The 22,126-nt window shown below is 34.0% G+C and overlaps 1 protein-coding gene across 1 annotated transcript in view; it reads left to right on the top strand.

Moving 5' to 3' along the window:
* SEMA3A (semaphorin 3A) overlaps window positions 1-22,126 on the top strand; it is a 202,927-nt gene that overhangs the window by 122,848 nt on the left and 57,953 nt on the right. Inside the window, exon 6 of the mRNA XM_006727083.3 lies at window positions 347-466. Coding sequence (XP_006727146.1) covers window positions 347-466 — 120 coding nt within the window. The remainder of the gene's footprint in view (window positions 1-346; window positions 467-22,126) is intronic.

Below are 22,126 nucleotides of genomic sequence, written 5' to 3' on the forward strand. Positions count from 1 at the left end.
AAAAAAAATGTAATGAATATAGTATGCGTTTTTTTCTTTTTTCTCACATCATAGTAGAAAGGAATAAATGTTATGTTTTAGTAATGTCCCCTGAACCATATTTTACTCCATTTTTCGAAGTTCCTACTTAATGAGGAGTCAGATACTTAGTCAGTGAGTGATCATTTACTAAAATACTCATTTCAACAAAGACATAGGATAAAAGTAACTGCCTAATGATGCAGAGAGCATTTCTCTTTTCTTTCTAGCAGGGTCTTTACATGAAACTTTTGTGTGTTTTGTTTTGTTTTTCTTTCCTTAATTGAATTAAAGGATGCATATGTGGTTTTATTTTGTCACAACACAGATGGAGAATTATACTCCGGGACTGCGGCTGATTTTATGGGGCGAGATTTTGCGATCTTCAGAACTCTCGGGCACCACCACCCAATTAGGACGGAGCAGCATGATTCCAGGTGGCTCAATGGTAGGTGGTGGGGGCCAGACCCCAGGCATGTTACATAACATGGGTAACTGTACTTGTCAGTGGAGAGCTTTCCTTGTGACTTGAGATTTAGTGTGCAGTTAAACTCATGGTGGTGACTTCATGACTGTGGGTGTGAGAAAATAGGGGAAGAAGAGAAAAGAGAGATTAAAAATTCAGGAAAATAGTTGCTCCATGCCAAAATTGAAGTTTCTCAGTAGTGAACTGTGGAAAGAAAGAGATCTGGGCTGGAGCTGCGGAAGGGAGGCAGTGGAAACAGATAAGATGACTTACCAGTCTTGTCTTACCCAGACACCACAACAAATCTCATGATGTGGTATTTTTTTCCTCCACACCTCTCATACTGCCCTGAGAGCATCATACACGTTCTTGAATGTTTAAACAAATTGTAATGCTAATAACATTACATTGAAAGTGTTTTCAGAATTTCAGAGAACTTTTATTTCCTTTGATTCTCTTTTAATCTTCCTAATATCTTCTCTCAGTTTGTATAGGTGAGAAAATTAAGACTAATGTTTTATCTAAGATTATCTCTAACCCATTAGTGGAAGATTTGGAACAAGAACCCAGTTTCTTGAACTTCAGGCACTGGCTTCAACTTGATCAAGTTTTTTAGATTTTTTTTACTGTCTTTCTCTTTTTAGTATATAAATAAATTTAATAGAGGAGAAAATGTTCAAAATCTATATGCCTAAAATAAATAAATAAATGACATTTTTATTCAGATTTTGAACTAAATAATCCTAATCTATTCTTCTCTGTAGAGTTTGGTTTTTTTTATTATTCACTTTCACATTTATCACAGATTTTTGTAATGGCCCCCACAATATTATCATGTTTTTTATTATTAAATAACTATCTCCATGTATATCTGTCTTCAGTCTTATAAAATAAAGCTGCCCAGACCCTAATCTCCCATCCATGAACTTTTTCCTGGTTTCCTGCTCAGACCCTAATCTCCCATTCATGAACTTTTTCCTGGTTTCCTGGAGTCATGGATGAGCTCCATGAACCCATGGAGCTCATGGCTTATAGTCCATCTGTGTTCTCAGTAAGATGTTTGAATATCTCATTCTTTGAATTTCTACCACACCTGTTTTTCCTGCCCTTTTGGGGTACCCAAAATTCCTTTTATCACCTCTCTCATTGGTTTATTAGAGAAAAATCACACTTCTGTGAATTTTGCTGAAACTTCAGGAGACCATGAGTTGTCTGTGATAATTTTTGTTCTCATATATCTCATACTTTAAAGTGACTATTCAAAACATAAAACGTACTTGGGGCGCCTGGGTGGCTCAGTTGGTTAAGCGACTGCCTTCGGCTCAGGTCATGATCCTGGAGTCCCGGGATCGAGTCCCGCATTGGGCTCCCTGCTCGGCGGGCAGTCTGCTTCTCCCTCTGACCCTCCTCCCTCTCATGCTCTCTGTCTCTCATTCTCTCTGTCTCAAATAAATAAATAAAATCTTTAAAAAAATAATAATAATAATAATCTTTAAAAAAAAAAAAAAACATAAAACGTACCTCAAATTACCTCAGTCAGCATCTCTGCCCTGCAGCATTTCTGATCATCCTATTATTTTTTATGTATTAGTATGAATGGTGTGCCTCTTACCTTCCATGCTGCCTTTGCTCTTAATTGTATTGATGTTTTTTTCATAAATTTACCCAATGTACATTTCTTTTGCTGTCTTTCTCTCTCCTTCCCTGATTTCTTCCGCTAACCTGAAAACTTGCTCGTCTGTTCTATCCAGATTCTTCCTTTAATCCTGGTATGATGTAAAGTCCCTGTTTGTCTAAGTCCATAGTATGGTTAGGATCTTGTTTCCTCATCATTTTCACCACCGTTAGCCACCTTAAACCTGAGTTTGAGCCCAGGGAGCTGCTTCTTCCTAAGGCCACTAATAACTTTCTATACCTGTCTTTCAGTCTGTCTATTTGGATGCTATCTCTTGCAGTATTTCTCACTGTTAAATAGCCCTTTCTCTTTAAAGTGTCACTTCTCTTAGCTTCCCTCATTTCTTGCTCTGCCAAGTTACCAGTAAGCTTGACATCACTTCCCCATTGTTTGTATCTTAAATGCAGATGATGCCTAAGATCATTCATAATTGAGTACAGACGCTGTTGTAATCAAAAAGGGTCTGGACATAGAATCAAATATCCATGCTAGGGGTTTCAGGAGGAATAGTGGGTGACCATATGAAAAGTCAGAGGATTCAGCAAGGAAAAAAAAAAAAGATGCTGAGATCACCATAAGACCATGTGTGCAAAACTATAAAAGAGCCAAACTCCAACAAAATCCCGGAGAACAATTTTAGAAAATCCACTATCAATTATTAAACTTTGTATGGAGTCAAAATTAGTGGGGAAAAACTCTTTCAAATTGCTATCTGGTCTATTCTCAAACTGAAATATTTATGTGGGAAGGAAAAATGTTTGTTTTTTATTCATCAAGAAGGAGACTTTGATCTTCTAAGAACTCTAAAGGGCATACAGGCTTTCCCTGTCCATGCGAAAGAAAATCCAAGAAGATGGAATAACATAAAGGAGAGTATAGTATCCATTTCATTTTTATGGCCTTGGAGGAAAAAAGTCATCAAGTTAAAGCTGCTTTTGTGTTGCACACTTACATGTTGACAGCTGAGTCTGAAGAATTTACACTGTGGGAAAGCAGTCATTGTCCACAGCTCTGTACTTCATCTTGCAAATGTGTAGTTCATTTGAGAATTCAGTTATCAGTCTCTCAGCACTAAACGTGAGAACTGATTTTACCAAATTAGCACAAAGGTTATATTTGACAGGGTGCAGAAACCAGAACTGCTGCAAGATGGAGGATGCAGACACATTTGAGATAGAACCAAGGGACTGTGTGAATCGCAAGCCTCCTGAAATTAAATGCCATTCCAGAATAAAATTGGAAACATAATGTTTACATATTCATGCATAAAATAAATGAGCTTGAGGCATCAGCATAGACTACACAATCATTTGTTCTGCCAGAAGTAATAAATACTTGCAAGGTACTTTTGAAAGGTCTTTGGGGCTATTAAAATTAATTTTGGCTCAGGACTTACTTTTCTCAAATCAGTTCAAACCTCTTCAGTTATTTTGGATGAATCAGTTGGCCTATTTTAGGTGACTTTTAATTTTTGTTCCTGCTAAAGAAAAAAACAAAACCAAATGCCTAGAATTAGATCTTAAAATATCTTGATATTTTTAATGGAATTTCACTATTTTCATAATCACTAAAATTTACATCAGTCAAGGTTTAACTTTAGTTTCATTTTAATAGAAAAAATTAGGAATGAGTAACAATTTTAGATGAAGAAACAGAAGAGAGGTGGAATCTATTGACTTTTACATAACTGCTTTTTAAAAAAGAATTTTTTAAATTAGCCCGAAGATTAAGGTTACTAGGTGTTAGAACAACTTTTGATTTCAGAAAATGTACTCATATGTGTTTGACATGATGTGCCCAAATTCACTGTTTTTCTTGTGCATTATAAATTCTCTCAATATTATATCATTTTAACTTCATTTAAACTTCAATTCCAATTTCAACTTACTAACAGTGTGAAAATTAGGTACAGTTGTTCTCTCTATATGCATAGTAAGGAAACAAATAAGTTTATGCTTCTGTTATAATAATGATTTCTTAACATTTAGTATGTAAATACTACTACTTAGTTTTTATATGTGGTAGCCATTCATTAGAGCAGATGGATGGCTAACCTACATTTATTTTTCTTTTTGATGGACACTATTTCCAATATTATTTATAAATGTCTTGGACTAATGCTGGGATGCAATGTGATATGGAAGAAAGACTGTAGTCTTTGGAGTAAGACAAAGCTTCACCTTCACTTTACTTTTAATGGGATTATAATACTACTTACCTCTTTTAGAAAACTAGCCACATGATAATGTGTAAAAAGTACTAAGTGAATGATCGGCATATAGTAAGCACTTAATAACTGTGAATTTTCTCTGTATCCTTTATCCCACTTCCATTGGGTGGAGCATGCTTAGGAAGCTTTGTCAGACTCATTCTGTGAGTGATTATATTTGAGTCAGGGTGAAAGGGCAGTCAGAGTCGGGTTTAATATATAAAACCACATGGAACCTTGAGAGAGCCAAGGCCCAGTGAACACAAACAGACCTAATTACAGTGCCCAGAGTGTGAGGCCTTCCCACTCGTTTCAGGAAGACCTGTTTTCTTTTAGTGGAATTTCCTAAAAGGATCGTGCCTGTGGATAGACCAACCCACTTGCTTTTTTCTGTAATTGAAATGGTATGCAAGTCATCATTCCACTTCCTCTCACTTGTAACACTCATACCAGGATGGCTTGCCCTCATTGGAATCAGCATAGCTTCCTCTGCGGTCACATACTAGGATATTTCATGTTCTCTAAAGATTCAAGTTTCTCCACAAGACATTTTTATGAAAATAGAACCAAGCAATGTGACCACAAATAATCTATGAGAGCACAAATTAATATTGCATAGTACATAATCTGAAATCACTTGTACAAGTCTTTTGGTGCTCTATTTTAATTCTACCATCTTCAACGGCATAAACTGCCAGAGTATCCAGTTGGAAATTTTTATAAGTAAAATGAATTATCTAGCTTTGCATAATGTCAGACTTCTTCATGATGCCAGTCTGAATTATTTCTCTGGCTTAAGTACATCAATATTATTTTGCCGACCTTGGGAGAAAAAGCCCTCAGGTTGCCTTATTTTATGGTTATATGAACAGATGAGTATCATAGAAGTTGAGTTACCATTCAGTTAAAACAACAACAGCAACCATAAATGTCTTCTTGTTTTCATAGCGTATGAAAGAGCAACAGGAATACCGTCTTTTTTTTAACTAATTGCATCTCCTATGAATTATACTCTGTATTCATTAAACATCCTGAGGCATCAATGTAGAGTCACAAATAAAAACAATATTTTTGGTTATTTTTACTGAAATCCTGAAACATAGATGTGTAATAGTTCAAAACAATCTGTACCTAAACACAACCAAATAGTTATCTGAGGTTTTTCCCACAGGAATCTATTGCCCAGAAAAATTTTCATACTGAAAAATAATGCATACCCCCCAGAAGTAATCTTTTTTTAAAAAAAAATACACAGCATGAAATTAGTCTACTCTCCAGATGATGATGAATTTAATAAACTCACTAAATATGCTTTTTCTTTTCATAAGGAGCACAAAGTTACCAAAATGTAACTTTATTTGGTCTCTTTTTCTGAGGACCTATTTTCTATGTCATATTTTGTCTAAAGAACATAATCACTTTTAACTGATTTTGCTTGAAATTACATTGCACTAATGAAAAAAATGAATAAAACTTTGGAGTAAAAGTTAACTCATTATTGGCAATGCTTAGAAGATGATTTTAGTTTTTTCAGGCCTCCAAGACAGTGTCCCTGAATACAGTTGTTAGGATATGCAATGGTAACTGTTTTCGGTGATGAGCTAAAAAGTACAACATATTAGCCAAAACTTTGAACCCTTATATCAGAATTTATCATTGAATGGTGAAAGTAGAAATATAACATTTAAGGGAATTATTACATTTATTTTAGAGAATCCCACTTTTTAAATTAAAATTGATGAAAATATAGAAAAATGAGACCATATCCTGGAAAATTCTTTAAATTAAAGCCAGCTCCCTATTTCTTCTGGTTTTTAACATTTTTCTCTCTAGTCTTACCATCAATTTAATGAATAGAGAGCCTGTCTATACCAATTTCCTCTTCTAGACTCACTACATTCAGAGCTCACTGGGCCTCAATAGGGATTTACTGCTGACTGGGTAATCTGGGTTCATGTGTGCAGTGACATCAAGCAAGAGATTTACCCGAAGAAGTGGATGCCATGACAATGCGTGTAACCATGGTGTGACCGGCCTCTCTGACATGGCTCTCAAAAGCTTTCCCTCTGTGAAAACAGAAGCCTGTTTGCAAATTAATTAGTTTCTGGCGGCAGCTTGATTGTTGACCCAGAGTTTGTAGAGTGGAAAAACAATCAGATTAGTGTGCTCAGGGTAAAAGACCAGTGTGCAGTTGCGTGTGGCTTGCTCAACTATTGAAACTATGAATGGACTGAAACAAATTCTTTTCTGAGAAGCCTAGGCAGAGGTTAAGTGTGATGAGCCTAGAGCTCCCCAACAGCAGGGGCTGGGGAATTAAAGGATTTTAGCCAGATAAAGCTGAATGACAGCAAGCAAGGCCATTGAATTTTAATGGCATGGATAGTTTTTTGGGGAAAAAAAAAGCAACAAAACAAAACACTTCTTACCTTCTAATCACTCTGAGGGGGAAGAATAAATTTTCAATATTATTAAATGTCCACTTGACACAAATACTTCCAGAGTGGTAGATTTCAGAAGCTTTCAGACTGGAAGGTTTTAATTATAATGTCTCAAAAGCTATTATGATAATATTAAAATGGGAAAAAGTTACAAAGGAACCTGCCTTTTCATGTAGATAAAATATCTGTTCATGTATATATCCTGTTTCCTGAGGTGTAATCTTCACATGGCTAATAAAATTAAATCTGAATTAAGGAGAAATGTTGATTCCTGAGAATATGTATTATGCTGTTTATTTTTATAAGTATCCAATCAGATAATCATGCCAAGAAATGAAGTCTTCAAGTTTAGGACAAAAAGAAATCCTACATGCAGTTTTTGATGATTCAAATTTGTCTCAGTCAATAAATTATTGTTTACAATTTATTTTGTAAGACTGCCTAACACAATCAGCCATGTATACTCTTTCTTTTCAGATACCATTGTCAGATGTCTCCCTAATAACAGCTCTGATGGCTATCACAATACTTCCCCGTTCAAAAATCGTTTATGTCTCTCAATTTACAAGTGAATTGAATCCAGATTTTGCTGTCTGTCAAGTCCTTTATCATCTAATCCTAAATGACTTCTCCAATATTAAACACTAACACACTCAAATCAAATAGAGTTGATTGTCCTCAAATTTACTATCTTTTTGATTTAACCATACCACTCTCCGGGTCGATTTTAATCTTTCCACCTTTGAATCTCAAGAGCACGTAGGTGCTTGCTCATATTTATCGCGGGGCCTCCCACGTTGCCTTACACTCTAGGAAATACCAAGTAAGAAATTCTTGAATGAACCTGCTTTGGAGGCTCTGGAGTCACATTGCTTGAGTTTGTATCCCAGGTCCTTCCATCTACGACCTACACAGCATTGGAGGCAATTCACTTATTTTCATCACCCCTTTATGATTTATAAAACACAGTTGATACTAATATACCGTTTTTCTGAGGAAGCACGAGACAGTCCATGTAAGTTAATAAGAACAGTGTCTGATAATACGCTCCATGCTCACAACAGCTATGGTTGCCGCCGTTGCTGTTTGCAGACAGGCTCCAAACAGTACGTACGGCACGTTTGGCAGATTCATACGCTGAACCTGCCTGAAGGTGGTTTGCCTTTTTAAATCTTTTCTCAGGCTGTTGTGTTTCAGTTGATTGTTGTCATGGGCACTTAGTACATCAAGAACATATAAAATATTTAGCTTTAGTATTAAAATAGCAAATAAAATTTTAGTCAAAATAAGCTTAACAAAATTAGCAGAAGAAATAATGAAGTGATAGACCAAGTTTTTCCAAGTGTTAATAACTTCCCTCTAATAAGTGCAGTAGTCATCACATAAAGAAACCATTAGGTTAATTCTTTATTAAAATTTTTCCAATATAATTAAGAAGAAATTGGCTGCTTTGATGACTCCAGGAAAATCATTTATCCTGCTCTGTCACAGTTTAGCTTTACATTTTTTCATGTGTGGACATCGTCTATACCCCTTGAGATAGTGGCTAAAAGTGTGGAGTCTGTGGAGCCTGACTGCTTGAGTTGGACACGAGCTGACAACTGTAGATAGCTGGTAGGAGATTTCTGTGCTTCATGTTCCCTTTTTTTGTAATGTAAACAATATTTTCTCCTCTGTTCAGTAGTTAGGATTATGTATGAGTAAATTCACATAAAGTGTTCGCAAAAGTGACCACTGTTATCACAACCAGACAAAAGAAGGGGTGCCTGGGTGGCTCAGTTGTTCAAGCGTCTGCCTTCAGCTCAGGCCATGATCCCAGGGTCCTGGGATCGAGCCCCACATCGGGCTCCCTGCTCAGCGGGAAGCCTGCTTCTCCCTCTCCCCCTCCCCCTGCTTGTGTTCCCTCTCTCGCTGTGTCTCTCTCTGTCAAAGAAATAAAATCTTAAAAAAAAAAAAAAAGACAAAACAATTCAGTTGATGTTAACTGATTTTATAATGTTATGTACGAATTTTAAGGAATGGAACAATAAGATACCTAAATATGTCAGGTCGTTAAAAATGTAATAGAGTGCACCATCTCTCACTTAACAGCCACATGTTTCTAGGAAAGCAATGAAAGTGGCTGAAAGACAAGAACGAAATGATGACATGGAGTGATGATGACATATGCCTTTCCTTAGACTGACTATGTACATACAGGATTTCTTACACAGACCTAATGATGTCTGTACATTTTGATGGAAGTAACCTACCACTCCTTTGCTTCCAAAAAAAAAAAAAAGTATTTCTTAAACTTAATCACACTAAGTTACTTACACATGAAAGAAAGGCATTATAATGCTCTAAACTTCATATATCAACTAAATATAAATTACAAAATGTTATCCAGAAAAAGGGTCTTTAAAATGTTTTCCCAATAATATTAATAAGGAGAATTTAAGTATGTTTAGATGCCCTTTAAAGGAACATCTTCAAGGGGCGCCTGGATGGTGCATTCGGTTAAGTGTTCAACTCCTGGTTTTGGCTCCCGTCATGATCTCAGAGTCCTGAGATTGAGTCCTGCAACCAGCTTCGCACTCAGCGTGGAGTCTGCTTGAGATTCTCTCCCTCCCTATCCCTCCCCTTCTTCCCCTCCCCACCCCCACCCTCCCTCACTTCTCTCTCTCTCTCTCCCCCTCGCTCTCTAAAATAAATAAAATCTTTAAAAAGAGAGCATTTTCAAGTTAGGATTGTTCATGTCACTCTATACACAAACTAGATTTAAGAAACTAGACAAGAAAAAAATCAAAGCCCCTTCACCTCCCACCCCTACCTCCTACATTCTGCTCTCATCATTCTCTCAGTTTCCTATAGCACTTTTGGATCATCACATAAATTCTGTATGTTAAGCTGTATACCACTATCCATGTGGTACTATATATAGAGAGAAGAGAGAGAGATTCAAAAAGAAAGATACACACTTGAAAACTAATTGCAATTCATTAGTAATAATAATTTATAAATTAATATGAGTATAACTGTTTTATTTATTAGAAATGTAGTTTCTAGTATTTTGCTCAATGATTTGCTAAATTATAACTGTTTTTGGATTTAATGTAAGCTGACAATGTAAGGGACCCATCAAAAATGTCTCCTCAATATGTTTATAAATTTGTCTAAATTCACATAAATCTCTTTTGCTCATTTAATTGCTAATAAAAAAGATACCAGGGTTTCACTTTCAAAGAGACTATCCCACTTACACATTTATAAAATCCTAACATGAGTATATATGGGAAATAGGTGACAGCAGATTTAGCTTTCCCTTTGGGATCCACATGCCTTTTCTGTTTAACATACAATAGGATTAAGTTACAGCCAGTATAGAATAGTGTTTTCAGTTTATACATTATCTTATGACCCACTTATAATTTAGTGAACTTTTAGTATCTGTGATCCTGAAAGTAAATAATGCCAAGGCTGGTATCGAACTGATAACTGCCACTTAATTGCTTAATATCCATAGAGTCAGTGTTTATCAAATATGTTTTCTAAACACATTTAAGAATAAATGAACAAATTGTACAAATGTTTTGCAGGACAAAAGCAATCTTGTAAGTCACATGAAAATAAATGAATTCTGAAGATAGGCAACAATAACACATGGATTATCATCAAACATTACTCATTTTGGGGTGAATTAAAGGGAAAGAAACTAGTTATACTGAAAATTCACAGTATAGGATTTGGACTTACAGGGCTAGGCTGAACCGACAAGGTGTAGGACACCTTTCATCAATTACTTTCATGTGTTTGCAGTAATCATATTAAATATTTTGATTGAAGAGAAATTATTGTAGTGGGATAATGCTGTTTGCCATAAGAAAACTAATGACTGCCCTTCCTGTGATGTCATTGCTGTTGATTTCCTTTAAATAAAAGGAGAAAAATCACATTCCTTCATAGTTACCAAGGTAAATATAGCCAACTCTGATCAGCCAATCAGTGCCCAAATTAAGAAAATTGTAGTGAAGTTGCCTTTGAAAGACCTTGAGATAATTGTGTGTTAATGAATCTTAAAATGTGAACTAATTTTCCGTCTTTTATCCAAGCTGAAACTATTTTTATTTCCTTCCTTCTTCATTAATTTCTGAGTGAGAGCAACTTGTAGACAGCAATTGAAAAGACTGGCTGGAACTAGGAACACGGTAGCATGAAATAGGAAAATAATGGCAGACTGTTAACAGGTCCAGCTTTGATGCTGTGCAGTGCAGAAGTCATTTGGTAGTGATACAGCAAAGACAGCACCAAAGAAGAAGGTAGCCATGTTATGAAGATTTGCAGAATCTTTACTAGAATTTATTAGCACTTTAATTTTGTCATTTTGATTTTGTAAAAATGTGTTGCGACTCCACTTAGCAGTACTGCCTGTAAGCCTACTCATGAATTCCCAAACTCTTCATCCTTGCAAGGATCATAGTTCGCAAAGAATGTTCTGGTAATAGCAAAATGAAACTTCTAATATACTTTTTTTTAAATTTTATTTTATTTTATTATGTTAATCAGCATACATTACGTCATTAGTTTTTGATGTGGTGTTCCATGATTCGTTGTTTGCGAATAACACCCAGTGCTCTGTTCAATACATGCCCTCTTTAATAAAAAAATGTTCTTTAAAAAAACAAATCTGCCCACTGGATAGAACCTGCAAAGAAAGCAAAAGGGGAAGGAGAAATAAAGGGAAAAAAGAGCAATTCCTAATGGTAAATAATAACTTCCTGATTAGTTGTCTCCATCCCTCAACCATAAGAAACAACCTAGCACACTAATAAAGTTTATAGTACACAAACCAAAATAGAAATACCCCTAAAACTATACCATAAAATCTCCTTTCCAACAAAGGTCTGTCCCTGAAGTTTGTAATGTAAGTTAGATGTGATACATACTAAAGAATTTTTTCATAGTTCTGAGCATTGCAAAATGTTAGTAGAATGTATAATAATTCCTGAAAATACTCAGATTGCCATTTTATTTCTTAATATATGATGATCAGCAAAAACAAGATACTATGTAATATGATAAAGGTAAAATAGCTACATTTCAATGGGAAGTTAAGAGATCACTTTTAGGCAGAGATTAAACCAATTTAATAGCTGTTTATTTTTACAAAATAAAATGTATTTTCTGTTTTTAATGAGTATTTTTAGTCTCCCCAAGTCTAGTCCCTTTTCATCTCAGTGAACAGTATTTCCATTTCTCTATACATAACTCAAGTTCATCACTCATCCCAGTTACTGACATACGATGCTATTCTCTCCTTCTCCCCTGCAGTTCTATTCTAAGTCCTCCTAGATTAACGATAATAGCACAGTGAATAGCTAGCTACCAACATATTACTTTGGGCAACTTCCATTTTCTCCATGCATTAAGCACTCTCTAGGTACCAAGAACTGTTATAAGAAACAGAGCTGAGTAAGAGCAATCCCTGCCCTCCAAGATAATACTTACAGAACTTTTTATAAGTGAAAAACCCTAAAAGTGGGATCAGATGCATGTATTTCCAAGATGTCTTAATATCGTAAAACCATTGTTTAAAAGGAGGAGGTACTATCCATTTTTCTTTCAAGGAAACACAAATTTTTTATTCAGTTGATTTTCAGACTTTCATTCAGTATCAAAGCCACTGACTGTTTGAGGCTTTCACTATAAAATGATAGCAACATATAACAATTTATGAGGGAGGCTGTCTTTTGTCCGTACACCTACCATCTTCTCTTAGAGACTGTGTGTATAAGAGAGTTCCAAAAAATTAAGAAATTGGAAACCCTTTTAAGTTTTAAGGAAAAAAGAATACAAATCTGTCAGAATCAGAAAAAAACTGTAGATAAGATGACACAGGTTTTAATAATATGTTATTTTAATGTCAGTTATTCCTAATTATAAAGACATACAGATGGCCAACAGACACATGAAAAGACGCTCAGTATCACTGATCATCAGGGAATTATAAATCAAAACTATAGCGAGATATCGCCTTACACCTGTCAGAATGGTTAAAATCAACAACACAAGAAGCAACAGGTGTTGGTGAGGATATGGGGAAAGGGGAACCCTCTTACACTGTTGGTGGGGATGCAAACTCTGGAAAACAGTAGGAGTTGCCCCCAAAACTTAAAAATAGAACTACCCTATGATCCAGTACTAATAAGTACTATTAGGCGTTTGCCCATAGAATACAAAAATACTAATTCAAAGGGCTACATGTACCCCCAACGTTTATGGCAGCATTATCTATAGTAGCCAAATTATGGAAACAGCCCAAGTGTCCATCAACTGATGAATGGATTAGGAAGATGGGGGTATATATATATTTCTTGTTATGTGGTCTAAGAAATATATTCCAATAATATGTAATTATATAGGACTCAGAATATTGTTCAGATAATGGTTCTATGTATTTTTTAATAGTTATTTCATTTGAAATTGGAGGTCCACCAAAAAGTAAAACTAATTTCAATTTAATCCATATTAAAGACATTAGAAACCATTTCTTACTGTTACTAAAATAAAATGGCTAACCCTGTACTTATTAAAAAATAAGTTGGGAGTTCTTGATTAGGTATCTGTAGAAACAACTTTATATTAGTACTCAAAATACATAATCATTCTTTAAGCAGAAACAACTGGAAAGAGTTGCAAAAACAAAAAACAAAAAAGGTAAGAATAGTGTTAATAGAGTGCCTGCACTGAGCAAAAAGTGAAAATTGATTTAAGCATCAGAAGCAATTTTAAATTGGATTCACCACACTGTAGATGCTGTGACATTGTTATTACACTGAATATTTGAAAGTTTTAATAATAATTAAAGCAATAATTTGAAAAATTGATGTCCTTACCTAAGGAAATAATTGAAATAATCATGAACAGGTAAAATCCTGTACTTGCATAGAAATTTATGCTTTTCACAGTGCTTCCTATAAGACTACTTCATCCTCCCCAAAACCCTGTGAAATAGAAAACTGCAAGTAATAAAATTTAAGCAACTTACAAGAGGATAGTAGTAACCTGCTGTTGAGACTAGACCCATGTCTTCTGAACTCTCAGCTCTGTTCTCTGACATGTTCATTATAGTATTTACCATTTTAAACTTTGTGTATTTCTGTTCTTTGCTAAATAAAGATTTTACACACAGGAAATGTTTATCAAGTTAGAGACTGGGAAAATACAGGCGCATCCATTTTTAAAAAGCAAAGATTTGCCAGGGTTAAAGGATTTTATCCTATAATGGTTCATAGGATGAATTGTGTTATTTATGCATAGCTTTAATCACTGAAGTCTTGTTGGTATATACCTTTGTTGCTAAGAGTTTGGCCCTTGGACGAGCAGCATATGCATCTCTGGGAGCTCGTTAGCAAAGCAAAATCTCAGAGCCTACCCAGACCCTCTGAATCAGAATCTGCCCTCTATCAAGATCCTACATTAAAATTTGAGAAGGACTAGACTAAAACATCTTACAAAGTATATTACATCTTTGATTGTTAAAGAGACAGACATAATGGTTTTGTTCCAGTCTTCCTGGGTAGACTATCTTACATCTCAGCTTAAATTGACAGCACACAAGAATGTGTATGTGTGCTTGTGTGTATTCTTTGGTTAGATTAAATTACTGCTCTTGATGTGGTCTAATCTGAACTCTCCAATTCCTCTAATCAGCCTTCTGAAATTAGTGGTTTTTGCTTCCATTTAAACTGGGGAGATATAAGTACTAGCCACATGTGTCCTTTGAACAGGTTGGCTGGAATTTCAAGCACCAATCACTGATAAGAACTTTATGTAAGGCTAGTAGGACCTACCCTTACCCTGCTTGAATCCATTCTGCTGAGACAGTGTCCGATGAATGCAACTGGCAGCACGTTTACCATAGCCCCTAAAACCTCCCACAACTACATGTCTTGCTAAATGTTGAGAATTAAAAAAAAAAAAATTGTGGTAGAGGTGGTGACTTTTAGTGTTCAGTGAAGCCCCAAATAGTTAAAAAAAAAAAAAAAACTTGTTTTCAAAACAGTTATTATAAATTAACTGTCTTTCACTACAGCTGGACTAATACTAATAATATTTTATTTTAAATAATAAAACAGATTGGAAAATAGCAACATAGAATTAAAACATGTGATAACTGGGCACCTGGGTGGCTCAGTCGGTTAAGCGACTGCCTTCGGCTCAGGTCATGATCCTGGAGTCCCTGGATCGAGTCCCGCATCGGGCTCCCTGCTCGGCAGGGAGTCTGCTTCTCCCTCTGACCCTCCTCCCTCTCATGCTCTCTGTCTCTCATTCTCTCTCTCAAATAAATAAATAAAATCTTTAAAAAAAATTTAAAAAATAATAAAAAAAAAACGTGATAACTGTTATTTTCCTCTAAACATCTTTTTGTCAAAGCATCCAGTAAATAAAAATTGGGTAGATTTTTAGTGCAAAGAAACAGAATAAAACCCAAATACAAAACCAAAAATTATACATTTATGTTATAACTTTAAATTTTGTATTACAACCTAAAATGTTAGGGTTGTGTGTGTGTATATATATATATATATTTGATTTTATATGTTATATATTTATATATACAAATATATGATTTTATCATAAAATATGATCTTAGATGTAATAGAACCCTTCTGATTAAAAAACAACTTTCCAAATTTCATATAAATATAACTAACAACTTTTTCACTCTTTAGTTCATATAGATGCATCCTAAAAACAAAACTAAAAATAAGGGAAGTTGTTTTGTTAAAATAACAATAATTGTTTGTTTTCAATACAGTGTGATTAGGAAAGTACAAAAAAATAGTAACTAATGTAAAATTTGAATTTTTTTTCTTAAGGGATAAGATCTTGCAAATTAAACAGGGTGCATAATAAGAGTTGTTCTGTGCAAATTCTAATTACTTTGAAATTATGCTATAAATTATCTTCTTTTCTGCCTTGAATTTCCTTTCCTATATAATTAAACATTTTCAAGAATCAAAACTATTATTGTCTCTTAAGAACAAAAGCCATAGAAACTGCTAATTATATCACAGTTGAACATGTTTTTCTTCTTTGAAGAGATCCTGAATTTCCAGCATTTTTAAGAACACTGTCTGACCAGAGTATGATAAAAATGCTGAAGGTCTGCTAGTGTTGCAATCAGGATAATTAGTTTCTATCTATAATAACATTCATGTTATTAAAATGTTGCCAAGGTCTGTGTCAAATAAAAATTGACCTAAATCTTCTCTGATCCCTAAATCATTATTTTATTTTAAGAATCAGGCCACATTCTTATAGAATTTTTCTTTTCCCTAGACCCCAAGGGCCTAATCAGAGGCAACTCACAGGAAACGCCCCCTGTCAATGCCGTCCTTGAATGAGGGCTCGAATTATTACCATATCCCAGGAAATGGGCAGATATCAAAAAGGACATTTTCCCATTTCACTTATAAAATTGACTTTATTTCAAAGAGTAAAAAAAGTTTTGTGAGATCACATATTGAGAAATTTTTTGACAAAGTAAATTTTATGATTATATGAAAATTAGCTTTTTTTCTGAATAAAACTGTTACTGGAATTCATAAATTCCAGTTTTGCCACCTGTAGATTCTGAAGTACTTTTCAGTGAAAACAAAAATAAGCAGAAATTGAGTTTACACCTAAATTTTAAGATAATTTAATTGAAAAAACTTAAATTGGTATTATATATTTGTTTTTGTTTTTATATTGCTTAGTGGTTTTGTTTGTTTGTTTGTTTTGGACCAAAATTGCAATGTCAGTTTAACTTTGGATCATGTATAAAAATGTGTGTGAGAAAGTTATATGAAACCTTTAAGAAATGTCTCAGAACGTGGACAAAGATAAAAAGGTTTTCAAGGCATTCAAGTCATATGGTGCTTATGGTATTGCTAATAACAATATTGGACAAAAAGGAAAACTAGAAACAAAAACATTTATGACTCTCCAAATACTCCAAATAAATGTATGAAATCAATTCTAGTATTACAAGGATGATTCAATAATAGGAAATCTTTTAAATCATTACCTTAATATTTTTATTTTTTTAAGACTTTATTTATTTATTTGACAGAGAGAGATAGCGAGAGCAGGAACACAAGCAGGAGGAGTGCGAGAGGGAGAAGCAGGCTTCCCGCGGAGCAGGGAGCCCGACGCGGGGCTCAATCCCAGGACCCTGGGATCATGAGCTGAGCTGAAGGCAGACGCTTAACGACTGAGCCACCCAGGCGCCCCTACCTTAATATTTTAAAAATAGAATATATGCTTTATCTTGTTTAATGTTGAAAAATAAGGTAAATCAAATGACTTTTTCTGATTAATTAAAATATGTTAGCTCGGAGTAAAAGAAAATGTTCTTAACATAATAAGAAAAAGTTGGATCCCAATTAAAGTTCTTAATGCACAGAAACACTATTAATTTAGGTAATAATGTTACAATTATTTTTTAATAATAAACTCTATTTTTTAGAGCAGTTTTAGTTAGGTTTGCAGCAAACTTAAGTGAGATTCCCATGTAACCCTACTTCCACACATGCATAGCTTCCCTCATTATCTACATCCCCCTACCAGAGTAATACTTTTGTTACAGTTGGTAAACCTACACATTATAACCTATACGTCATTATCACCCAAAGTCCATACTTTACATTAGGGTTCGCTCTTCGTGTTATCCATTCTGTGGATTTGGAAGAGTGTATATAATGATGTGCATCCACCATTCTAGTGCCATACAGAGAAGTTTCACTAATTTAAAAATCCTCTGTGCTCAGCCTGTTTGTTCTCCCTACTCCCTAACTCCTGGCAATGACTCCTCTTCTTACTGTCCCCATAGTTTTGTTCTTTCCAAAATGTCAAGTAGTTGGAAACACACAGTATGTAACATTTTTAGATTGGCTTCTTTTGCTTACTAATATGCATTTAAGTTTCCTCTATATCTTTTAATGGCTTTACAGCTCATTTCTTTATAACCTTGAATAATCTTACGTTGTCTGGATGCAAAATAGTTTATCCACTCACCTACTGAAGCACATCTTCGTGGCTACCAACTTTTGGCAATTCTGAATAAAACTGCTATAAACATCTATGTGGAGGATCTTGTGTGGATATAACTTTTCACTTCCTGTGGGTCAACCAAGGAGCGTGATTACTAGGCCATATGGTAACATTATGTTTAGTTTTGTAAAAACAACAATAACAACAACAAAACCACACCAAATTATCTTCCAAAGTGGCTATACCATTTGGACTTCCCACCAGCATTGAATGGGAGAGTTCCTGTTGCTCCATATCATCACCAGCGTTTGACATTGTCAGCATTATGGATTTTGACCATTCCAATAGGTGTATACTGGTATCTTGTTTTAATTTGTAGTTTCCTAATGACGTGATGTGGAGCATCCCCGCAGGCACCCCAAAATGCATCTTAAAAGTATATAGTTTTTCTTATTTTAAATGTTACCAATGAGTGAGCTATGACTGTGGATTGGAGAAAGAGTTGAAAGGAGATACTGTTATGTTTTTCTTTCTTCTCAGAGAGATTTAAATCATACCTGTACTATATCTCTTTGGTGTGGTGATTTTTTTTAGTTTCTTGCTTAAGCACTAAAACTTCTAAAAAATAAATCACCCACACATAAATGCACTTGTTTCATCTCATTTAATAAAGCAGAGTAAGCACACTGTCTAAAAAATTTGATGAACTTTCTGGCCAAGAGAAGAAAACGTGCTCTAATTTAGAATGAGGTGAGTCAGGAATTCCATTTCTTGAACCATTACCAATTTTCTCTTTAAGAGGAAGTTTTAGTGTGAAGTCATTATTCAGTAAGATCATATAAATTATTTGTTATCATGGAGCACTGACTTCTCTAAATAGAAAGTCCTGTTTTCTTTGGATGTAGAAAATCAAAGTTTGCTGCCTTGGTTTTCTTCATCTGAGTTTGAAATTTATTTTTATTTTGTAGTGTATGCAAAATATTGTAATTACTTTATGACCATGGACTTCATTGAAAACATGATTTTGTATTTAGAGAGCAGAGTTTATATAATGCATATTCCATTTAATTTCATGTTGAAATCTCCTCAAATGAAAAAATACTAAAGGACAATTGTCCTTTTTTCCAAACCTTTTTAATTTTATAGAATTTTATTGGGAAAAAATTCTGTATTAAGTCCTTGCTGTCTTTAAATGTAATGAAAATTAATATCCAAATTATTACTTGCAAGAACATGTATATTGTGTGTGTGTGGTGGGTGTATGCATGTGTGTAGCCATTATGAGGTAATAAAAAAAATACTGGAGATTATTTCCTCTGTGAAATTCCATCTGATCTTCTCAAAATACAAATGATCTAATCTAATCATACAGTAGTTTATACTTAACATAATTCAAAGACATAATAAATGTAAATGTTCAAAGGACAGTTTATGATGATGGATGAGTGCATTCATGGTATGAATTTATTTAGGATCTAATACAAGGAAACATCTATAAATATTGCAACTTCCTGCAGTTAAGAGGGACTAAAGAGTCAAAAATTATGGAAATGCCTAAAAACATTATAGTTTAGGTAACTAGATTAAATCTTAAAGACATCAAAATATTTCTAATTCATATTTAACATGATAAAACACAGACCTCTAAACCATTGTACATAGTGTACTTGTAAATAAGAGGACATCATATGCAACTCCCAAAATCTGCAGTGGAAAAAGTCACTATAATATATAGTGAATAAGGTGCATGATTATATCATTCCCACATTGAAATATTGAACAATTGCTTCTTTTATAATCAATCAATCAAAAAGACCACATATTTACAAGTTAAGGGGGTGGTAACATAGATCATATTTTGATAGATAATTAAGAAATCATTAAATAATAATAAAAAATAGCATCTGGGTGGCTCAGTCAGTTGAACATCTGACTCTTGGTTTCGGCTTAGGTCATGATCTCAGGGTCATGAGATGGAGCCCTGAATCTGGCTCTGTGCTTAGGCTGGGGGGTGGGGAGTCGGTAGGTGGGGTGGGGGCTGTGGTCTGCTTGAGATTCTTTCCCTCTCCCTTTGTCCCTCCCCCCACTCATACGCACATTCAAGGTGCTTTCTCTCTCTAAAATAAATCTTTCAAAATCAATAAGAAGAAAATAGTCATATGAACTCCTGATATATCCATTTAGAAAATTAGATTAATATTTCAATCACTCCTTAAAAACTACTTTGTACTAAGCATTATGTTCCTGTAATTTGAGAAATTCAGAAAGACAATTAATTGTAAGATATACATGATAGATAAATTAATCAGCAAAAAAGAAAAAAAACAAGCACAAAATATATTTTCCTAAAAACACATACACACACACACATAAAGTATTTATTACTAATTTACTTTCCAAATATAATTCTACAACATGTAGATAATCATATTATAAAAATGTTCCTGTTTGAATAGGTGAGGTTAAATACCATAATATTTAAGTAAAAAGAACATACATGCTGTCCAGATATAGAAAACTAACCATACATTGAAGATTTTACTATACCAAATTTACATCTTACAAAAATCTGAGTTATGCTTGGAGCTCAAGCTCAGTTATATTTGAATTTCTTGATTTTGCTGCAGTGTGAGTTTAAGACTGAACTGTAAAAATAAGTATTAATGTAAAAAAAAAAGTAAACTATTTTATTCACCATCCATAACAATTATTTAATTATTTTATTTTTTTTTACTTTCTTAATTTTATTTTAATCCTTATATGTACCTAATCCTTACATGTACCTAAGTTAGGAAAAAAAATACTACTTTTTAAAAGCTTTCAGGAGGCAGAGAAGTATTTTTTCAATTATTTTTCTATGAAAAATTTCAAATACAAGAAATTGGAATAATTAACAGTATATAGTTCGGGTCGTTGTTCTCCACCTAGATTCTACAAATTTTCAATTTATAATTTATTACATATATATCTATCCATCCATTCCTCTTCATCCATCAACCACCTTTTTTTTTATGAATTCAAAGTAGATTACAGACATCAGAACACCTTTCTTATATGATTAACAATGATATGTGTTCAATATTTGTTTATGGATATTTTCTATTCAGATAAAATTTACATACAATGAAGTACACTAATCTTAAGTGTACTATTCAGTGACAATTTGACAAATGATAAATGTCTATAACCCAAATGCCTATCAAGGTATGGAACACTCCAGAAAGTTTTCTCATGTGCTTTCCCAGTGAGTCCCCCATACCCTTGCCCCCAGAGGAAGCCACTGTGCTGAATTTTCCACAGTAGATTATTCTAGAATAAAATAGAATAGAAATTCCTATAAATGAATTTATACAATATGTACTCTCTTATTGTAATGTTTTTTAAGTCCATCATGTCACTACATGTATCAGTAATTTGTTCTTTTTTATTTCTGAGTAGTATTTAATTGTATGGATATACCACACTGTGTTGTTTTCCTAGTGATAGGCACCTGGACTTAATGAAGCTGCTATAAACATTCTTGTTCAAATTTTGCTGTGGACATATGCTTTCATTTCTCTCAATTAAATGAGAATGGAATGGCTAAATCATAGGGTAGGTATATATTTGTTTTTTTTTTTTAAAGAAAAGCCATACCATTTACACTCCCACCAAAAACTGTATAAAGGAGGATGTTAAATAATTGATTGGTGTAAACAATTGGTGAAGTCACTCTTGGCATTATGTGAAAGAAACAATTGTAGGAAGGTGAGACTGATAACAAGAAACTCAAAAAACTATTTAAAGGGTGGAAAAAAATGAAGGACCTAAATTAAGACATGAAGGATAGAGATAGATATTAGAGAAGTTTAAGAGAGAGATAGAAATAAAACTTGATGATTGATAAAATGTCAATGTAGAGGAAAAAGTCAAGACTAATCCCAGGCTTCTGTGTTGAGTGACTCCAACAAATAAGGTAGCATTGAGGAAGATGAGATTCTAGGAGGAGCAAGTGTGGAAATGATGGAGATAGTTATTTTGAAGAACTAAATATTCAGTGCTAGTAAAGCTCATCAAAAGTCAGCCAAAAATTGTCACACACAGAAGAATATCAATGAACTGGGGAGTCAAATTGATTAAGATAACCAAAACCAATTTTATGGTAAAGGGTAAGAGGCAGTAACCATTGAGTGGTATATTTTTGAGTATTTCTTTTTCTTTTTCATATTCTTTCATTTAACAGATAAAATAACATTTAATTATCTTATAATGGTTATACACAACTATATATTCTTTCTTAAACTTAATGTAACTAAAAACAA

Source organism: Leptonychotes weddellii, chromosome 12 (genome assembly GCF_054177405.1).
Source record: "Leptonychotes weddellii isolate Sample4059 chromosome 12, ASM5417740v2, whole genome shotgun sequence".
Taxonomy (NCBI): Eukaryota; Metazoa; Chordata; class Mammalia; order Carnivora; family Phocidae; genus Leptonychotes; species Leptonychotes weddellii.